The sequence below is a fragment of the Phyllobates terribilis genome, unplaced genomic scaffold (genome assembly GCF_046119375.1).
Source record: "Phyllobates terribilis strain yellow unplaced genomic scaffold, ASM4611937v1 Scaffold_9__5_contigs__length_417890890, whole genome shotgun sequence".
Taxonomy (NCBI): Eukaryota; Metazoa; Chordata; class Amphibia; order Anura; family Dendrobatidae; genus Phyllobates; species Phyllobates terribilis.
This window is the reverse complement of record NW_027362769.1, coordinates 383,432,488-383,454,405: the sequence shown is the minus strand read 5'-3', so window position 1 is coordinate 383,454,405 and position 21,918 is coordinate 383,432,488. Positions and strand designations below refer to the sequence as shown.

Sequence of the window (21,918 nt, the reverse complement as noted above, 5' to 3'; positions counted from 1 at the left end):
TCCTTTTGTGCCCCTCTGGTTCAAAGTTATGGCCCTCCAGTAATTTTTTCCATAGAAATACCCTTGAAATTGCTTTTTCTCCTCAAACACCGGCCAATTAAAACACAGCCATGGCCACAGAGAAGTTCTGTGATACGTCCAGTTAGTTAGAGGGAAAATCAGCATTTTTATTACCAGGGAGTTTAACTTTGGAACGGAGGGGCACAGAAAAAAAAGAAAAACTGTTCCAGAATCAGTGGAGCAACGGCAATTACAGGAAGTACTTAGCTTAAATTAAAAAAATCCAGTCAAAGATCACTTTATAAGTATGCCGAGTCTGCTGGACTTGGGGAAATCACTATTGGACCAATCTTTTAAATATCACATGCCTTTTTATTTGTTCAAGAACTCTTTTAGTACTTGTTTAGCCAATATTGGATGTGGGTTGCAGTTGTTGCCACTACGAGACCCCAATATATGGAGACTATTCCATTTAACTGGCCACAAATTGGAGGCTCATACTTATGGGAAGGGAGCTCAACATCTGAAATGTGTCCACTATCTGGTATATCAGTCCTGTTATAGAATGTTCTACTCGTAATAAAATATTACTTACCTCTCCGCAGAAATACCACTTTATTTACACAATTCCCTTGTTAGTTCCACGAAGACCACTCCTTAAAATGATTTGATTGGCTTAAAGGGCATCACCACCTAGAATATTTTTATACAGTGGTTTATTCAACATTAAGGAATCACCCTTATAAAACATTGTTCATAGTTCCCAAACCTTCCAAATGTACTTATACATCCCATCAGAAAAAGAAGAAAGTAACCAGAGGAGGCATCCATACTGCGGACTGAAAGCTTTAATATTATGAGCAACCCTAACCTCTCATGGTAAGAAAGTGTATAACACCATGAGCAGCTTAGGCGAACCTTATCACAGATGTATTCGTATGTTTTATTTTTTTATGTGCTCCTTTTTTATGGTTTTCCTGCACTTCTCCATTTTAACAGTTTATGCTATTTCTGTTTTATTTCTTTAAATTTGCTTTTTAAAGGTGCAGCAAAAGTCACCAAAAAGATGTAAAGAAGCAGATCTCCCCTAAAGGCTTTTTAAAGTGTAAGTTAAGTTTAGGGAACTTTTAACATATTTTTCAGGCTCTTAAATGTCCGGGAGATAGTGGGGTCCGAGTCATGAGACCTCCAAAGACATCAGGAGGCAGAAGCGCTTAGCTCACCACATACAGAGTATGTGCTCAATGGAAAGTCTATGGACCTGTGCGCAGGAAGGAACTGGAGCATTTGCCTCCTGAGTAGAGAGGGGCGGGCCTGTGGATGTTTGGGACAAGTTTAGAAAAAAGTTTGGTTCGGGTACCAGAACGTTACTCGAACTTGATTCCGAACCCCATTCAAGTCAATGGGGGTCCCGAACAACCGGCAGTTCCCACGCAGTCCTCTGTGACAGCTTGGGAAACAGCAGCTCTGACCAGCTGTAACCTTATTGAAGTCACCGCTGGTGCCAGCCGCTGGGTATCGTGGACTGCTGTGGGTTCTCACGCTGTCATACAGAGGACAGAATGGGAACCAGCGACTGTGACTGGCGGTGACGTTAGTGCCAGTCAGGCACCGGCTGATGACTACTACTGTCATCAGCATCTCCTGCTCTCACTGATCGCAGTGAGTGCAGGCAATACTGATCAGAGTATCCATCAGCTGGCGCCTGTGCCTAGTGGTAGCTTTACTGCTATCCACAGGAGCTGGAGACTAAGAAGATGAACGTGGATTACTTTGAGGGATTATTTGATTAATAAATTGGTGAACAAGGGCTAGTGTGGGGGAGTCTTTATTCAAATAAAGTGTGTTTATTTTTACTACAGGAAAATAGTAGTAGGGGTGCCTGACTAATACCTCTCCATTACTAACCCCAAAAACAATTACCCCGATTGTCACCGCACCAGGTCAATCGGGAAGAGCTGAGGCTAAGCGCCAGAATTGGCACCTCAAATATAATGCTCCACTTCTGGGTCGGCTGCAGGCTGATATTTTTAGGTTGGGATTGGCCCAATCAGTATCAAGAGAAAATAGTCGGCACTCCGTATAGCTAGGGTGGTGCACGTGGAAAACAATGTCTGCAGGAAAAGCAAATCCCGGCACTCACGTGTTGATGATTAGTTTGTTTATTCCACAACTCACACAAGACGTTTCAGCCTGTCCATGGCTTTTTTCAATTGTGGTTAAATGCATTCAGTCAAGATATATATAGACAAATCCACGGAAATGACCCAATTCTCATTAACATAAAAAAGAAGACCGACAAAAAATATATACAACAAAACTATACAGAAATCTATATATATAATTGTCTTATCCCGTCTGTCTGTCTATCTGTCTTTCTGTCTGTCTTTCTGTCTGTCCAGGAAATCCCGCGTCGCTCATTGGTCCGGCAGCGGCCAATCAGCGCCGTGGGATTTCTGAAAAAAGATGGCGGCCGTTAGCGGCTCATCTGCCGGACGGAGGTCAGCGGCGATGCAGCGGGGAGATGAGTGGCGCTAGCAGCACAACTACCCCGACCGGCGCCGCTGACCTCCATGCGGCTAACGTCGGAAGATCAACGGCTTGGAACGTTGATCTCCCGACAGCAAGTGTGAACGGAGGACCGGGGAGCGGCGCCGCCGGTCGGGATGCTTCTGCTGCGAGTAGTCGCTCATCTCCCGGCTTCTCGCAGCAGAAGGAGCCGCACAGGCAGCGCCGCTCCCCGGTCCTCGCTAATACGGAGCCGCACAAGCAGCGCCGCTCCCGGGCCCACACTAATATGACGCTGATTGGTCGCGGTGGCCGGCCGCGACCAATCAGCGAGATGGGCGGCAAATTTAAACACCGCTCAGCTGATTGGTCGCGGTGACCGGCCGCGACCAATCAGCGAGATGGGCGGCAAATTTAAACGCCGCTCTGCTGATTAATCGCGGTCGGCCACCGCGACCAATCAGCGAGATGGACGGCAAATTTAAACGCCGCTCTGCTGATTGGTCGCGGTGGCCGGCCGTGACCAATCAGCGAGATGGGCGGCAAATTTAAACGCCGCAGTGCTGATTGGTCGCTGTGGCCAGCCGTTACCAATCAGCGAGATGGGCGGCAAATTTAAACGCCGCTCTGCTGATAGGTCGCGATGGCCGACCGCGACCAATCAGCGAGATGGGCGGCAAATTTAAACGCCGCAGTGCTGATTGGTCACTGCCGGCCACCGCGACCAATCAGCGAGATGGGCGGCAAATTTAAATGCTGCTCTGCTGATTGGTCGCGATGGCCGGCCGCGACCAATCAGTGAGATGGGCGGCAAATTTAAACGCCGCTCTGCTGATTAATCGCGGCCGGCCACCGCGACCAATCAGCGAGATGGGCGGCAAATTTAAACGCCGCTCTGCTGATTGGTCGCGGTGGCCGGCCGCGACCAATCAGCGATATAGGCTGCAAATTTAAACGCCGCTCTGCTCATTGGTCGCGGTGGCTGGCCGCGACCAATCAGCGAGATGTCTGGCAAATTTAAACGCCGCTCTGCTCATTGGTCGCGGTGGCCGGCCGCGACCAATCAGCGAGATTGGCGCTAAATTTAAACACCGCTCTGCTGATTGGTCACGTCTGGCGTCCGCGACCAATCAGCGAGATTGACGCCAAATTTAAACAACGCTCTGCTGATTGGTCGCGGTCACCGGCAGCGACCAATGAGCAGTATTGGCGCCAAATTTAAACCCCGCTCTGCTGATTGGTCGCGACTGCCGGCCGCGACCAATCAGCGATATCGGCGGAAAATTTAAACGCCGCTCTGCTGATTGGTTGCGGTCGCCTGCCGCGACCAATCAGCGATATAGGCTGCAAATTTAAACGCCGCTCTGCTCATTGGTCGCGGTGGCCGACCGCGACCAATTAGCGAGATGAGCGGCAAATTTAAACGCCGCTCTGCTCATTGGTCGCGGTGGCCGGCCGCGACCAATCAGTGAGATTGGCCGGGAAATTTAAACGCCGCTCTGCTGATTAATCGCGGTCGGCCACCGCGACCAATCAGCGAGATGGCCGGCAAATTTAAACGCCGCTCTGCTCATTGGTCGCGGTGGCCGGCCGCGACCAATCAGCGAGATTGGCCGGGAATTTTAAACGCCGCTCTGCTGATTAATCGCGGTCGGCCACCGCGACCAATCAGCGAGATGGCCGGGAAATTTAAACGCCGCTCTGCTGATTAATCGCGGTCGGCCACTGCGACCAATCAGCGAGATGGCCGGGAAATTTAAACGCCGCTCTGCTGATTAATCGCGGTCGGCCACCGCGACCAATCAGCGAGATGGACGGCAAATTTAAACGCCGCTCTGCTGATTGGTCGCGGTGGCCGGCCGTTACCAATCAGCGAGATGGGCGGCAAATTTAAACGCCGCTCTGCTGATAGGTCGCGATGGCCGACCGCGACCAATCAGCGAGATGGGCGGCAAATTTAAACGCCGCAGTGCTGATTGGTCACTGCCGGCCACCGCGACCAATCAGCGAGATGGGCGGAAAATTTAAATGCTGCTCTGCTGATTGGTCGCGATGGCCGGCCGCGACCAATCAGTGAGATGGGCGGCAAATTTAAACGCCGCTCTGCTGATTAATCGCGGCCGGCCACCGCGACCAATCAGCGAGATGGGCGGCAAATTTAAACGCCGCTCTGCTGATTGGTCACGGTGGCCGGCCGCGACCAATCAGCGATATAGGCTGCAAATTTAAACGCCGCTCTGCTCATTGGTCGCGGTGGCCGACCGCGACCAATCAGCGAGATGGGCGGCAAATTTAAATGCCGCTCTGCTCATTGGTCGCGGTGGCTGGCCGCGACCAATCAGCGAGATGTCTGGCAAATTTAAACGCCGCTCTGCTCATTGGTCGCGGTGGCCGGCCACGACCAATCAGCGAGATTGGCGCTAAATTTAAACACCGCTCTGCTGATTGGTCACGTCTGGCGTCCGCGACCAATCAGCGAGATTGGCGCCAAATTTAAACAACGCTCTGCTGATTGGTCGCGGTCACCGGCAGCGACCAATGAGCAGTATTGGCGCCAAATTTAAACCCCGCTCTGCTGATTGGTCGCGACTGCCGGCCGCGACCAATCAGCGATATCGGCGGAAAATTTAAACGCCGCTCTGCTGATTGGTTGCGGTCGCCGGCCGCGACCAATCAGCGATATAGGCTGCAAATTTAAACGCCGCTCTGCTCATTGGTCGCGGTGCCGACCGCGACCAATTAGCGAGATGAGCGGCAAATTTAAACGCCGCTCTGCTCATTGGTCGCGGCGGCCGGCCGCGACCAATCAGCGAGATGGCCGGCAAATTTAAACGCCGCTCTGCTCATTGGTCGCGGTGGCCGGCCGCGACCAATCAGCGAGATTGGCGCCAAATTTAAATAACGCTCTGCTGATTGGTCGCGACCGCTGGCCGCAAACAATCAGCATTATTGCCGCCAAATTTAAACCCCGCTCTGCTGATTGGTCGCGTTCGCTGGCCGCGACCAATCAGCATTATTGGCGCCAAATTTAAACCCCGCTCAGCTGATTAGTCGCGACCGCCGGCCGTGACCAATCTGCGATATAGGCGCCAAATTTTAACACCACTTTGCTAATTGGTCGCGGTGGCCGGCCTCGACCAATCAGCGATTTTGGCGCCAAATTTAAATACCGCTCTGCTGATTGCGCCCGGTCGGCCGCATACCGATTCTAGAATGCCCGATGCGTTAGAATCGGGCCACCATCTAGTTGAAAAATAATAATAAACATAAATTACAAAACATCATCCACAAGTAAATTTATATACCTAAATAATTGGCCCAATAACCTAATAATATAAGCCCAAAGCTGTCTGCATTCCCTTAGATGGTTATTAAAAATAGGTGGGACCCCACATCGTTTTTATTTTTTTATTTATTACTAATAAATAAATAAATAAATGAAAAATAGTAAGAAATAAATAAATGAAAAAAACGACATAGTGTCCCCCCTATTTTTAATAACCAGCCAATGGAAAGCTGATAACTGTGAGCTGGTCTTATTAGGCTGGGAAGGGGCCAATATCCATGGCTATTCCCAGCCTATTAAGCCCCCAGCTGACTGCTTTGCTTTTGCTGGATATTAAAAATGGGGCTTTCCCCCCAAAAAATGATTTGGGGTCCCCCCTATGTTTAATAACTAGCTAAGGCAAAGAAGACAAATAAAGATTTTTTTTCAATGTGTTTTCTACTCTTTTTACTTATTGGGTTAGTAATCGTCTGATAGACGCCTCTACATTACTAACTCGTGGACTTGATGTCAGCGGACATTACACAGCTGACATCAACCCCACAATCCCATTACCCTGATTGCTACCACACCAGGGCAATCGGGAAGAGCTGAGGGAGGGTAAGTACCAGACTTGATGTATCTAATGGATGCGTCATTTCTGGGGCAGCTGAGGGTTAGTCTTATTAGGCTGGGAAGGGGCCAGTATCAATGGCGCTTCCCAGCCTATTCATATCAGCCCACACCTGTCTGCTTTGGTTATTAAAAATAGTGTAAACCCCACGTCATTTTTTTTAGGGTCTCCCAATTTTTAATAACCAGCAAAGGCAAAGCAGACAGCTGGGGACAGTGACAGCAGCGGTGATGGCACTAAGGCTGTGGGAAGTGCCCAGAGCCTGAACGCTTGTTGATTGGCTGCGCTGCAGACTTTCAACCAGCTTTATTCGGGTGCCGAATCCAAACAGTAATACAGCCTTCTGTTTAGAAGTCAGTGTTCAGACTTTACCGTTCAGGTTTGCTCATCCCTACTCCTGAGCTGCGCTCTCTTCTACAGTTTTTTTGAGTGATCAGATCCCCATGACTTGTAGGACACTTATGGTCTTACAAAATGAAAAAAAAAAGGAAAAGCTCAAAGTTAGTTAAACTTTAAGTAGGCTTAGTCGCACTTCTGGCTGCTACATGATGTTACAGCATCTTGATACAATGTATCAGGTGCTGTGGTGGGGGATTGGATACACGGATACATTGTAACAAACACCGCTTTGAAGAGGTTTTTGCTTGCTTTTTATGATGTATAATTAAAGTATCAATTTTATGTGACGGATATCCTAAATAAACTTTATTAAACTTTTTGTTTTCCTGTTCACTTGCGGATCCTCTAATCTACACTCGGTACAGGGGGGTACATGCACAAGCCGCAGCCATGATTTTCCAGTGTTACATGTCAAGGGTTTGTATCGTCTGCAGCATCTAAGGCGTTAAATGGACAGAATCTGAGTATCTTCTATTCTGCCGTATATTATTACAGCATGGTGCAGGAAGGAGTTAAAAAAGTGGCAGAATCCATGCGCTTTAATTGCAGAACAAAGATAGAGAGTCCTCATGTACACACTCTCTACTGACACTTGGCGGGAAAGTTTTGGCAGTAAGCGCCATCTTACACGCGGCAGGTAACTTCCTGGTCATTGCTGCCTGGGGGGATCCACAGCTAAGGAGATAATAGTTCGATATGTTTTTGGAAGAATTATTTTAAGAAGCCGTCACTTCGGAGCAGCGGTGCAGCAGAGGTGAGTCGGTCCTGATATTCATAGACTGTAGCTGACATTACGAAAGAGTCTACAAGTGAGTAATCACTATATATACAAGGCGGAAGACGCAAGGGACGACTCCAGGATGAGCAGCAGCTCTGCGGCCTGACTTCTTACTTCCTCTCCTTATTGTTACCGTCCTCTTCGCTCCCAGCCAGACGGCAGGACATTCTCTGCAGAGGCGTCAAAAATAACGAGGATCGTCAATCTGCAGGAATAAAACAGATATGTTTGGCCAGGGGTCAGTATCAGTTTATGAGGGCTAGTCTGGGTGTATATATCTCAGGGGTCTGTATCTGTTTATGGGGGCTAGTCTGGGTGTATATATCTCAGGGGTCTGTATCTGTTTATGGGGGTTAGTCTAGGTGTATATATCTCAGGGGTCTGTATCTATTTATGGGGGCTAGTCTGGGTGTATACATCTCAGGGGTCTGTATCTGTTTATGGGGGCTAGTCTGGGTGTATATATCTCAGGGGTCTGTATCTGTTTATGGGGGCTAGTCTGGGTGCATATATCGCGGGGTTCTGTGTCTGTTTATGGGGGCTAGTCTGGATGTATATATCGCAGGGGTCTGTATCTGTTTATGGGGGCTAGTCTGGATGTATATATCTCAGAGGTCTGTATCTGTTTATGGGGGCTAGTCTGGGTGTTTATATCTCAGGGGTCTGTATCTGTTTATGGGGGCTAGTCTGGGTGTATATATCTCAGGGGTCTGTATCTGTTTATGGGGGCTAGTCTGGGTGCATATATCGCGGGGTTCTGTGTCTGTTTATGGGGGCTAGTCTGGATGTATATATCGCAGGGGTCTGTATCTGTTTATGGGGGCTAGTCTGGGTGTTTATATCTCAGGGGTCTGTATCTGTTTATGGGGGCTAGTCTGGGTGTATGTATCTCAGGGGTCTGTATCTGTTTATGGGGGCTAGTCTGGGTGTTTATATCTCAGGGGTCTGTATCTGTTTATGGGGGCTAGTCTGGGTGTATGTATCTCAGGGGTCTGTATCTGTTTATGGGGGCTAGTCTGGGTGTTTATATCTCAGGGGTCTGTATCTGTTTATGGGGGCTAGTCTGGGTGTATATATCGCAGGGGTCTGTATCTGTTTATGTGAGCTAGTCTGGGTGTATATATGTCAGGGGTATGTATCTATGGGGGTTAGTATGGGTGTATACAGTACAGACCAAAAGTTTGGACACACCTTCTCATTTAAAGATTTTTCTGTATTTTCATGACTATGAAAATTGTACATTCACACTGAAGGCATCAAAACTATGAATTAACACATGTGGAATTATATACTTAACAAAAAAGTGTGAAACAACTGAAAATATGTCTTATATTCTAGGTTCTTCAAAGTAGCCACCTTTTGCTTTGCACACTCTTGGCATTCTCTTGATGAGCTTCAAGAGGTAGTCGCCGGAAATGGTTTTCACTTCACAGGTGTGCCCTGTCAGGTTTAATAAGTGGGATTTCTTGCCTTATAAATGGGGTTGGGACCATCAGTTGTGTTGTGCAGAAGTCAGGTGGATACACAGCTGATAGTCCTACTGAATAGACTGTTAGAATTTGTATTATGGCAAGAAAAAAGCAGCTAAGTAAAGAAAAACGAGTGGCCATCATTACTTTAAGAAATGAAGGTCAGTTAGTCCGAAAAACTGGGCAAACTTTGAAAGTGTCCCCAAGTGCAGTTGCAAAAACCATCAAGCGCTACAAAGAAACTGGCTCACATGAGGACCGCCCCAGGAAAGGAAGACCAAGAGTCACCTCTGCTTCTGAGGATAAGTTTATCCGAGTCACCAGTCTCAGAAATCGCAGGTTAACAGCAGCTCAGATTAGAGACCAGGTCAATGCCACACAGAGTTCTAGCAGCAGACACATCTCTACAAAAACTGTTAAGAGGAGACTTTGTACAGCAGGCCTTCATGGTAAAATAGCTGCTAGGAAACCACTGCTAAGGACAGGCAACAAGCAGAAGAGACTTGTTTGGGCTAAAGAACACAAGGAATGGACATTAGACGAGTGGAAATCTGTGCTTTGGTATGATGAGTCCAAATTTGAGATCTTTGGTTCCAACCACCGTGTCTTTGTGTGACGCAGAAAAAGTGAACGGATAGACTCTACATGCCTGGTTCCCACCGTGAAGCATGGAGGAGGAGGTGTGATGGTGTGGGGGTGCTTTGCTGGTGACACTGTTGGGGACACCTCCAGGCTGTGTAAGGACTATTTGACCAAGAACGAGAGTGATGGGGTGCTACACCAGATGACCTGAACCCAATCGAGATGGTTTGGGGTGAGCTGGACCGCAGAGTGAAGGCAAAAGGGCCAACAAGTGCTAAGCATCTCTGGGAACTCCTTCAAGATTGTTGGAAGACCATTTCCGGTGACTACCTCTTGAAGCTCATCAAGAGAATGCCAAGAGTGTGCAAAGCAGCCATCAAAGCAAAAGGTGGCTACTATGAAGAACCTAGAATATAAGACATATTTTCAGTTGTTTCACACTTTTTTGTTAAGTATATAATTCCACATGTGTTAATTCATAGTTTTGATGCCTTCAGTGTGAATGTACAATTTTCATAGTCATGAAAATACAGAAAAATCTTTAAATGAGAAGGTGTGTCCAAACTTTTGGTCTGTACTGTATATCTCAGGGGTCTCCTGTGTAACATTTCGGGGGTAGCCTCCCTCTTCTCCTGCTTGTTTTAGAGATGTGGTTTAAGGGCTACATTTGTTAAGGGGGCATAGCCTGGGGTCTGTATTTGTTTAGCGAGTCTGTATTTGTTTTTGTGATGGGGTTTGGGGGGGTCTGTATTTGTTTTTGTGATGGGGTTTGGGGGAGTCTGTATTTGTTTAGCGGGTCTGTATTTGTTTTTGTGATGGGTTTGGGGGGGTCTGTATTTGTTTTTGTGATGGGGTTTGGGGGGGTCTGTATTTGTTTTTGTGATGGGTTTGGGGGGGTCTGTATTTGTTTTTGTGATGGGGTTTGGGGGGGTCTGTATTTGTTTAGCGGGTCTGTATTTGTTTTTGTGATGGGTTTGGGGGGGTCTGTATTTGTTTAGCGGGTCTGTATTTGTTTTTGTGGTGGGTTTGGGGGCGTCTGTATTTGTTTTTGTGATGGGGTTTGGGGGCGTCTGTATTTGTTTTTGTGATGGGGTTTGGGGGGGTCTGTATTTGTTTAGCGGGTCTGTATTTGTTTTTGTGATGGGTTTGGGGGGTCTGTATTTGTTTTTGTGATGGGGTTTGGGGGGGTCTGTATTTGTTTTTGTGATGGGGTTTGGGGGAGTCTGTATTTGTTTTTGTGATGGGGTTTGGGGGAGTCTGTATTTGTTTAGCGGGTCTGTATTTGTTTAGCGGGTCTGTATTTGTTTTTGTGATGGGGTTTGGGGGAGTCTGTATTTGTTTAGCGGGTCTGTATTTGTTTTTGTGATGGGTTTGGGGGGTCTGTATTTGTTTAGTGGGTCTGTATTTGTTTTTGTGATGGGGTTTGGGGGAGTCTGTATTTGTTTTTGTTATGGGGTTTGGGGGGGTCTGTATTTGTTTTTGTGATGGGGCTTGGGGGAGTCTGTATTTGTTTTTGTGATGGGGTTTGGGGGAGTCTGTATTTGTTTTTGTTATGGGGTTTGGGGGGGTCTGTATTTGTTTTTGTGATGAGGTTTGGGGGGGGTCTGTATTTGTTTTTGTGATGGGGTTTGGGGGAGTCTGTATTTGTTTTTGTTATGGGGTTTGGGGGGGTCTGTATTTGTTTTTGTGATGGGGTTTGGGGGGGGTCTGTATTTATTTTTGTGATGGGGTTTGGGGGAGTCTGTATTTGTTTTTGTTATGGGGTTTGGGGGGGGTCTGTATTTATTTTTGTGATGGGGTTTGGGGGAGTCTGTATTTGTTTTTGTTATGGGGTTTGGGGGGGGGTCTGTATTTGTTTTTGTGATGGGGTTTGGGGGGGTCTGTATTTGTTTTTGTGATGGGTTTGGGGGGGTCTGTATTTGTTTTTGTTATGGGGTTTGGGGGGGGGTCTGTATTTGTTTTTGTGATGGGGTTTGGGGGCGTCTGTATTTGTTTTTGTGATGGGGTTTGGGGGGGTCTGTATTTGTTTAGCGGGTCTGTATTTGTTTTTGTGATGGGTTTGGGGGGTCTGTATTTGTTTTTGTGATGGGGTTTGGGGGGGTCTGTATTTGTTTTTGTGATGGGGTTTGGGGGAGTCTGTATTTGTTTTTGTGATGGGGTTTGGGGGAGTCTGTATTTGTTTAGCGGGTCTGTATTTGTTTTTGTGATGGGTTTGGGGGGTCTGTATTTGTTTAGTGGGTCTGTATTTGTTTTTGTGATGGGGTTTGGGGGAGTCTGTATTTGTTTTTGTTATGGGGTTTGGGGGGGTCTGTATTTGTTTTTGTGATGGGGTTTGGGGGAGTCTGTATTTGTTTTTGTGATGGGGTTTGGGGGAGTCTGTATTTGTTTTTGTTATGGGGTTTGGGGGGGTCTGTATTTGTTTTTGTGATGGGGTTTGGGGGGGGTCTGTATTTGTTTTTGTGATGGGGTTTGGGGGAGTCTGTATTTGTTTTTGTTATGGGGTTTGGGGGGGTCTGTATTTGTTTTTGTGATGGGGTTTGGGGGGGGTCTGTATTTATTTTTGTGATGGGGTTTGGGGGAGTCTGTATTTGTTTTTGTTATGGGGTTTGGGGGGGGTCTGTATTTATTTTTGTGATGGGGTTTGGGGGAGTCTGTATTTGTTTTTGTTATGGGGTTTGGGGGGGTCTGTATTTATTTTTGTGATGGGGTTTGGGGGAGTCTGTATTTGTTTTTGTTATGGGGTTTGGGGGGGGTCTGTATTTGTTTTTGTGATGGGGTTTGGGGGGGTCTGTATTTGTTTTTGTGATGGGTTTGGGGGGATCTGTATTTGTTTAGCGGGTCTGTATTTGTTTTTGTGATGGGTTTGGGGGATCTGTATTTGTTGAGGGGTGTAGCTTGGGTTCTATATTTGTTTAGGTGGTCCAATTCGTTAAGGGTATTCTGCATTTGTTTTGGGGGTCTGGTTTGGGGTATTTGTTTAAAAATTGATAAAACGAGCATCCAAAAATATGATTAAAATGCCACTGACATAATGACAAAGATGAATGGATTAAAATCATAAACGTGTCATACGTAACGTGCAAAATGGAGCCAAAATAGCAACAAGGGTCAAAGATCAAATCAATAAAAATCCCAAATGCTACAATCACGATTAAAACAAAAACTGTAGTTAAATAGTAACCAACAAGATAAGAAACATCGTAACATTAGAGTAAAAGAGGGAGAAGCAGAAAAGGAAAAGAGAAACTGCTGAGGCTTCTAGTGTAGGAGGAAAAACTGCTAAAAAAAGCAGAATATGACTCATATAACGGCCAGGAATAGTTCTATTCCTCGTGCACACACCACTGCTTAGTCTGAAAAAGTCACCCAAAACATTAAAACATAGTGTTGAGTGTGCAAAATAAAATATGCTTTTTTATTTTTGCCTTTATTTATTTTTTTTGCACCTTTTTACAGTAAAAACTCGCACGAGCCATGAAAATGTTGCATGCAACTCTAACAAAGGGAGGGAGGGTAGAGACTGGAGGACGTACAGTCATGGTCGAAAGTGTTGGCACCCTTGAAATTGTTCCAGAAAGTGAAGTATTACTCCCAGAAAATTATGGCAATTAAATGTTTTATTATACACAGGTTTATTTCTTTTGTGTATATTGGAACAACACAAAAAAAAACAGGATATAATTTTCAACCATTATGTTTGATTGTGCAGTGCATAGTGCAGTGCATAGTGCAGTGCATAGTGCAGTGCATAGTGCTGTGCATAGTGCAGTGCATAGTGCTGTGCATAGTGCAGTGCATAGTGCTGTGCATAGTGCAGTGAATAGTGCTGTGCATAGTGCTGTGCATATTTACACACAGAATAGTGATCAGATGAACTGTTCTGCTCATGGGCCGATATTCCGGAATCCGGTAGATGCGCAGGATGTCAGTGGACACAATGCTGACTCATGCGAAGCCAGAGCTGTCAATCAAAGAAGAGGTGGCGGAGATAGCCTAATAAAAGGTAACACAAAATGACATCTACAACAGCTACAAAAATGATGTCTCCATTGAGAGACTGCACCCTGCTGAGTCTGAAGAACAGTGTTTTGGCCAATGATCATGCATGAAAGATGACTTTAGTGTATTGACCCGGGGGTCTTACATAGATCTCCATCTCTGCTTTCTTCCGTTACTCCAGGGGGCTTCACTTCCACTCTACAGAGCTTTACCCCAGTTGGCTTCGCATCCAACCGTGCATGTCTATTTCACTTTACATAACACTACTCCAGGTAGCCTGACATCCACTTGCTGGTCTACTTTCTTCTACTCTGCAGAGTATTACTCCAGTGGGCCTCACATTCACTTACAGTTCTACTTTCTTCTTCCCTGTAGGGCATTACTCCAGTGAGCCTCCCAACCACCTGCAGTTTTACCCCATTCCACTATACAGGGAATTACAACAGTGGGCCTCATATCCACTTGCAGCTCTACTCTCCTCTGCTCTGCAGGGCAGTACTCCAGTGGGCCTCGCAACCACATGAAGCTCTCCTCTCTTCTACTTTGCAGGGCATTACTCCAGTGAACCTCACATCCACTTGCAGCTCTACTCTCTTCTACTTTGCAGGGCATTACTCCAGTGGGCCCCACAACCACTTGCAGCTCTCCTCTATTCTACTCTGCAAGGCATTACTCCAGTGAACCTCACATCCACTTGCAGCTCTACTCTCTTCTACTTTGCAGGGCATTACTCCAGTGGGCATCACAACCACTTGCAGCTCTTCTGTCTTCCACCTTACAGGGAATTACTTTAGTGGGTTTTTCCTTTTTTTATATGCTAAACTACAGGCACATTCTACTGTGAGTTTGCATCTGCAAGGGGATTTTCTCAACCTAACTATGTAGAAAAGAGGAACCATCAGTGCATAAACGGTTTAGTAATAAACAGATTTAGAATTATATACATGTGTATAAAGCTGGCACCAAGAAGCATCACGTGCCACACTTTTGGGGTACCGTACCTGCAGTACATCTATTTATCCATAAAAAAAGACTAACAATGAGCAGAACTGTCCCTTTCTCATTCACTTATCAGCAGAAAATTTCTATTTCTACAGAAAAAAATGGGAAAATGTTGTTCTAAGCCTTTACTACAGGAGCCGTCACCGAGGAGCTTAGCAGAATTATATACATCCGTGGGACGTAGCAGGACAGATTTTTACACATCTGATGACTGTACAGGACCAGGAGTAAAGAGGACACTTCCTAGCATACAAATCTGCATAGCACCAACAATGCAGCAAGGAGAATATGGATATAAAGCCTGCAGAATTATGAATGCAGCTCTGGAACATAACACAGGTTATAACTCAGGATTCTAATTCTAAAATGTGACATAATGTATGTACAGAGTGACTCAATTATTTTTCTGTCTTTACATCCAGGTTATAAGAATATGTACGGCATACGCTATAGAGGAGGTGAGTGCAGTTTCCTATTTACAATGTGTTTAAAGGGGTTCTCGCTACAGAGGTAACGTGTAGATCTTATGCCCCATTACAAAATCTAGTACCACACCATATACTATCCTACAGTCTTATGAGGCAGAGGCATCAATTCCTCCCCACTATACATTTATACTATAGCGACCACTACAGGTGAAATGTAGTATTGCATTTCAGGCAGTTAACAATATGATTATGTATTATGACAGGTCAGTTTTCACCAAATGGAGGCAAATCCCAAAAACTTTACAAACTTTTTGAACTTTTGGCATTCTGGGCTGCAGCTCTGATCAGGGTTGTCAGACAGCAAATCAGCCCCAACATATGGAGGCGGCTCAGTCACCGGCAGTGATCTCAATGTGAAGTTTCTCTTGTTTTCTTTTTTTGCAGATGTGGATATTATAGAATTACGTCCATATCGTCATAATGTGCCTCGGGATTTTATACAGGGAATTAAAGAAGGTGAGATTGTAAAACGTTCCTGTTCATGACTTGGCCAATTTTTTTTTTCATTGATGTAGTTTAGGTGTTTTTGCTTTTGGTTGCTAAATTATTTTTCTTCTTTTTATGTCGTTTTCATATTTATGGTTGATATTTTGTTGTGAAAAAAAAAATACACGTCTGTTTCTCAATGTTTTTTAATTAGTACAGTGTGCCACATTAAATTACACTTTATATTATATATATTTATATATTATCTTTATATGCTGTTTATATTGTTTTTAGAAACTGCCCTTTTCTTTCTATTCTTTTCCATTGTTTTGATACATAGTAACGTAGGTTAAATAAAGACCTAGGTCCATCAAGTTCAACCTTCCTCCCCCTTAAATTATCCTTTTTCTTTTCTTTTTAATGTTTTTCTTATTTTCTCTTTTCTTACTTTTTTCCTTTCCTTTCTTTTTTTTTCATTCTCTTTTCACATATTTCTCTTCTTTTCTTTTACTTTCCAATTTTTTTTCCCTTTCTCTTTTATTCCGTTCCATTCCTCTTTTTTCATTACTTTTCTCCTCTCTTTTCTCTTATTTCTTCTTTATTTCCCCTCTTATCACTTCCTCCTCTTCTCCTTTCCGTTCTTTTTTTACTTTCTTAGTCGTAGAGCTGATCAGAGTCTGCTTAGTACCGGCAAGCCCTCTACCTTCCCAGCACCCGTTGATCATGTGATCGCTGAGATGTGAGAAGGAGGAGCCATCACCGCTTCCTGAACTGTCCCCACAATGCTCAGTCTGCGGGATGTATGTACACCGCCATTGGAAACTCATAAAAAATAAACCATCTCTGCCTTCTCTATCTTAGTCCTGCTGTCTCTGATGGCATCTTGTCGCTCCTGCAGCTGCTGAAATATCAAGGCCATTCTGAAATGTCCTTCCAGAGTCATACACAGTGCATTGATAAAGTATTCACACCCTGGGAACTTTTTCACTTTTTTTTCAAATTATACCACAAACGTAGAGAGACCGCCCATGCAGAGACTGGTCAGACAGAGACCGCCCATGCAGAGACCGCCCCTGTGTTGTTCCTGAGTGGCTTCATCCTGTGATTTCCTGATTAAACACCCTATATAATCCTGACCTGGCACCTCCTTCCTTGCAAGATTATTGATCTCCCAGTCTTTAGTCAAGCTCTCCTTTCACTTGCTGCTTCAGCCAAGACTATACTGCTGCTCCTGTGTACCGACCTCTGGCTATTCCTGACTACGCTACCTGCTTATCCTTCCAACTATACTGCTGGTCCCGTGTACCGACCTCTGGCTATTCCTGACTACGCTACCTGCTTATCCTTCCAACTATACTGCTGTTCCCGTGTACCGACCTCTGGCTATTCCTGACTACGCTACCTGCTTATCCTTCCAACTATACTGCTGTACCCGTGTACCGACCTCTGGCTATTCCTGACTACACTACCTGCTTATCCTTCCAACTATACTGCTGTTCCCGTGTACCGACCTCTGGCTATTCCTGACTACGCTACCTGCTTATCCTTCCAACTATACTGCTGTTCCCGTGTACCGACCTCTGGCTATTCCTGACTACGATACCTGCTTATCCTTCCAACTATACTGCTGTTCCCGTGTACCGACCTCTGGCTATTCCTGACTACGCTACCTGCTTATCCTTCCAACTATACTGCTGTTCCAGTGTACCGACCTCTGGCTATTCCTGACTATGCTACCTGCTTATCCTTCCAACTATACTGCTGTTCCCGTGTACCGACCTCTGGCTATTCCTGACTACACTACCTGCTTATCCTTCCAGCTATACTGCTGTTCCCGTGTACCGACCTCAGGCTATTCCTGACTACACTACCTGCGTATCCTTCCAACTATACTGCTGTTCCTGTGTACCGACCTCTGGCTATTCCTGACTACGATACCTGCTTATCCTTCCAACTATACTGCTGTTCCCGTGTACCGACCTCTGGCTATTCCTGACTACGCTACCTGCTTATCCTTCCAACTATACTGCTGTTCCAGTGTACCGACCTCTGGCTATTCCTGACTATGCTACCTGCTTATCCTTCCAACTATACTGCTGCTCCCGTGTACCAACCTCTGGCTATTCCTGACTACGCTACCTGCTTATCCTTCCAACTATACTGCTGCTCCCGTGTACCAACCTCTGGCTATTCCTGACTACGCTACCTGCTTATCCTTCCAACTATACTGCTGTTCCCGTGTACCGACCTCTGGCTATTCCTGACTACGATACCTGCTTATCCTTCCAACTATACTGCTGTTCCCGTGTACCGACCTCTGGCTATTCCTGACTACGCTACCTGCTTATCCTTCCAACTATACTGCTGTTCCAGTGTACCGACCTCTGGCTATTCCTGACTACGCTACCTGCTTATCCTTCCAACTATACTGCTGCTCCCGTGTACCAACCTCTGGCTATTCCTGACTACGCTACCTGCCGATCCTGCCCCTAGTGGTTGCTATACCACTATTCCAACCCAGTTCAGTTCATAACTAATCACTAATAAATATATATACATTTGCAAACTTTTTATTGCTTAAAAAAAAAAAATCAGCTCTCAAGCACTTATCTAGATCTATGCATTTCCATGGTTACAGACTACAAACAAACCCTGTGTAGTCTGATCCTGCATAAACTAATAGGATACATAATTGTAACATGTTTTTCCCGTTTATCAGATATACAAGATAAAATACCCATACAGGAGACGAGTCCAGACCCCCGAGCTGTGATTTATGATAACTATTTGATACAAGGTGGGAAGCTAAAACACGAAGGACCGTTCTGTTCCAACCTCCCCAAACTCCACAATTGTGATTGTGTGGAAAATCTCTGAATTAATTAAATTTTTTTTATTTTTTTTACAAATTTGTAGAAGAACCTAAACAATGTGATGAACCTTCCAACTTCATATTCTTTAGGAGCAATGTAAAAGGTAAGAAAAGAACCGTAAGGGACACAGCGCAAAAAAAACAAAAAGGTTTATGGCCGATTCCATCACATCTCACATTCCAAGACTTCAGAGCCCGGTTCTTCGTCCCTTCCCAAAGTATTGTAGATAAAAAATGCAACTGGTCATGTTGTTGAAACAAAGAACTTTTTTTTACTACTCACCTGACAATAGAATTAAAAAAATTAAGTAAATTTGGGAATAGTCTCTATTAAAAATCTCCTACCATTTAGTGTCTACAGTTTGTATTGTTTGCAGACTGCTGTGCTCCCATGGTAACAGACTACAAACAAACCCTGATACTGTAGTCAGGTGTTACTCTCTCCTCTATTGCCTGTAGAAGAGGGGAGGAGGGAGCGGAGTAACACCGAACTGCAGGATCAGACTATACAGAGTCATAAATAAGCATAGGAGCTGCATGCACAAAACAGGAGCTTTTCAATCAAGGCTATTTTCAGAATTGTAACACTTTTTATTTTACAGGAGTAGAACAAAAATCTAGTTGAAAAAGTATAGGTACTCTTTAAAAAAAATAACATTTAAATTTTTTGCAATTTTTCTTCTATATATTTGTAAAAGGTAAATTTGGCTGTGATTTATGATAAATTGTTAACTAATGAAGGGAGAATATAAAACAGGAATAAATATCATTTATTGGAATGAATTGTCATTTTTTATTATTTGCAGATAAGCCCCCTAAAAAAGGAGGATATAAGGAAAAAATACTAAAAGGTGAGAAAATAAATATTTGCATATACTGTAAGGGCCTTTGGCTATTTCTTTATAAGAGGTAACGCTGCTGTGATTGTGAAAAGGAGGAGACTAATGGAAGCCCATACAGTCGTCAGAGAGGGGGTTAACATTTGGCTGAACTGGCCCCGCTCTACTAATTGCTCCCATCCCACAACAGCTACACAAAAGAGCTCGATATGGATGACCTCTACCTAATCAGTCTCTGCATGGGCGGTCTCTCTGTCTGATCAATCTCTGCATGGGCGGTCTCTCTGATCAGTCTCTGCATGGGCGGTCTCTGTCTGATCAGTCTCTGCATGGGCGGTCTCTGTCTGATCAGTCTCTGCATGGGCGGTCTCTCTGTCTGATCAATTTCTGCATGGGCGGTCTCTGTCTGATCAGTCTCTGCATGAGCGGTCTCTGTCTGATCAGTCTCTGCATGGGCGGTCTCTCTGATCAGTCTCTGCATGGGTGGTCTCTGTCTGATCAGTCTCTGCATGGGTGGTCTCTGTCTTATCAGTCTCTGCATGGGTGGTCTCTGTCTGATCACTCTCTGCATGGGTGGTCTCTGTCTGATCATTCTCTGCATGGGTGGTCTCTGTCTGATCACTCTCTGCACGGGCGGTCTCTGATCACTCTCTGCATGGGCGGTCTCTGTCTGATCAGTCTCTGCATGGGCGGTCTCTGATCACTCTCTGCATAGGCGGTCTCTGTCTGATCACTCTCTGCATGATTGGTCTCTGTCCGATCACTCTTTGCATGGTCGGTCTCTGTCTGATCAGTCTCTGCATGGGCGGTCTCTGTCTGCTCAGTCTCTGCATGGGAGGTCTCTGTCTGGTCAGTCTCTGCATGCGCGGTCTCTGTCTGCTCATTTTCTGCATGGGCGGTCTCTGTCTGATCAGTCTCTGCATGGGTGGTCTCTGTCTTATCAGTCTCTGCATGGGTGGTCTCTGTCTGATCACTCTCTGCATGGGTGGTCTCTGTCTGATCACTCTCTGCATGGGTGGTCTCTGTCTGATCACTCTCTGTACGGGCGGTCTCTGATCACTCTCTGCATGGGCGGTCTCTGTCTGATCAGTCTCTGCATGGGCGGTCTCTGATCACTCTCTGCATAGGCGGTCTCTGATCACTCTCTGCATGATCGGTCTCTGTCCGATCACTCTTTGCATGGTCGGTCTCTGTCTGATCAGTCTCTGCATGGGCGGTCTCTGTCTGCTCAGTCTCTGCATGGGAGGTCTCTGTCTGGTCAGTCTCTGCATGCGCGGTCTCTGTCTGCTCATTCTCTGCATGGGCGGTCTCTGTCTGATCAGTCTCTGCATGGGCGGTCTCTCTGTTTGCTCTTGTCACTGTCTCCACCCACGAAGACCACTATAAGTCATATATGGAGAAGTATTTTAAATATCATGCTATTCGGAGATCATACTTGATTCAAAGCAAGCAGTGCATTGTGGGAGCTCAGATGTTTATTTAATTTTACTTTCAGGGTGAATAGAGAAGAAAAAAGTGAAATAAGTTTTATTTTTTTTCTTAAAGGAACAATATAATAAAAATGATATTCAGGTATTTAAATGCACATATCCTACCCTTATTTAGTAACTTCCCCTGCTAACCCAGGAGGATTTTTATTTGTACTAGTCTGCAGTACCCTCTTTGGCCACTAAATGTCAGCACTTGTTAAAGTTGCAGGATACACAATATAAGAGAGGCAAACGCTTTATCATAGGGTGGGGACATGACGGGAAGCTTCCAAGCCAAATATATAGTTCCTGTAAAGTTCCACAACAGCTACATACTGTATAAATTACCCTTAGACCACAAATTATTATTAATGATTATCAACTGTAGCTCAGTAGTTATAGAATATCAGCCTTTATCAGCACAAGTGTGGTACAAACAACTCTCAAAATAAAATTCTGTAAAAACCTAGATGGGGCAATGCAGTCATAATATAAGGTCCAGGAAAAGCGTAGTACAAAATCCATCATAATATACAAAATAAATATAACAATCTGATAGGTGGATAAAAAATATTTCACCCACAAAGGGGTTAGAAAGTCACCATTATAAATACATAAACCGTTATAATGTCTCTCACAACATCTGAATAAACACAGGTCCAAAAAGAACAAGAACTTTAAGTATAACACCCACCAAACACCATGTTGGTGAAACTCAGTACCCAGACGTGTGTTTCGCTTATAGCTTCATCAGGGGAACTGGTACCTTGCAGTACTGGATGTAATTGTGATTTGTAGCTGGTCTCACGGTCCACTTATGGTCCAGTGTTGGATATTTATAGTTGTACAACAACTTGATTCCAATTTTGGTATAAGAGTGTAGGGCTCCTTTAATAATTTAATTTTGAAGTTTCCATTAAACAGATAATTTTTGCTACCACTGAATAATTTATTTCTTTTCCATTTCATACAGCTTTTATGAATAATCTTTGCTGTTGTACCTACCGTTCTAGTGAGTTTTCGTTTCATTTTATAGTTTTATATTTTTAGAGAAGTTGACCACTACTTTAACATTAATAGGTCATCAATATCTGATCGGTGGGGTTGCGACACCCGGCCGTCCTCCGATGAGCTGTGTCCGGTGTTGGCTGAAAATGCTCAGCTACGGAGCTGCACAGCGCAGCTCTG

General features: G+C 45.0%; 1 protein-coding gene across 11 annotated transcripts in view; it reads left to right on the top strand.

The window, feature by feature from the left end:
- The first annotated feature begins 7,344 nt into the window (after nucleotides 1–7,344).
- LOC141162427 (uncharacterized) overlaps nucleotides 7,345–21,918 on the top strand; it is a 109,983-nt gene continuing 95,409 nt past the window's right edge. Inside the window, exons 1-8 of one of the 11 annotated variants that reach the window (XM_073648546.1) lie at nucleotides 7,350–7,560; nucleotides 14,759–14,975; nucleotides 15,059–15,094; nucleotides 15,509–15,580; nucleotides 18,270–18,347; nucleotides 18,467–18,526; nucleotides 19,229–19,273; nucleotides 21,704–21,742. In XM_073648546.1, the coding sequence (XP_073504647.1) occupies nucleotides 14,909–14,975; nucleotides 15,059–15,094; nucleotides 15,509–15,580; nucleotides 18,270–18,347; nucleotides 18,467–18,526; nucleotides 19,229–19,273; nucleotides 21,704–21,742 (397 nt within the window). In that variant the 5' untranslated portion in view covers nucleotides 7,350–7,560; nucleotides 14,759–14,908. Of the gene's footprint in view, nucleotides 7,561–7,598; nucleotides 7,823–14,731; nucleotides 14,976–15,058; nucleotides 15,095–15,508; nucleotides 15,581–18,269; nucleotides 18,348–18,466; nucleotides 18,527–19,228; nucleotides 19,274–21,703; nucleotides 21,743–21,918 lie in introns of those variants that run through there. The other 10 variants (XM_073648538.1, XM_073648542.1, XM_073648547.1 and 7 more) reach the window with 10 other exon arrangements.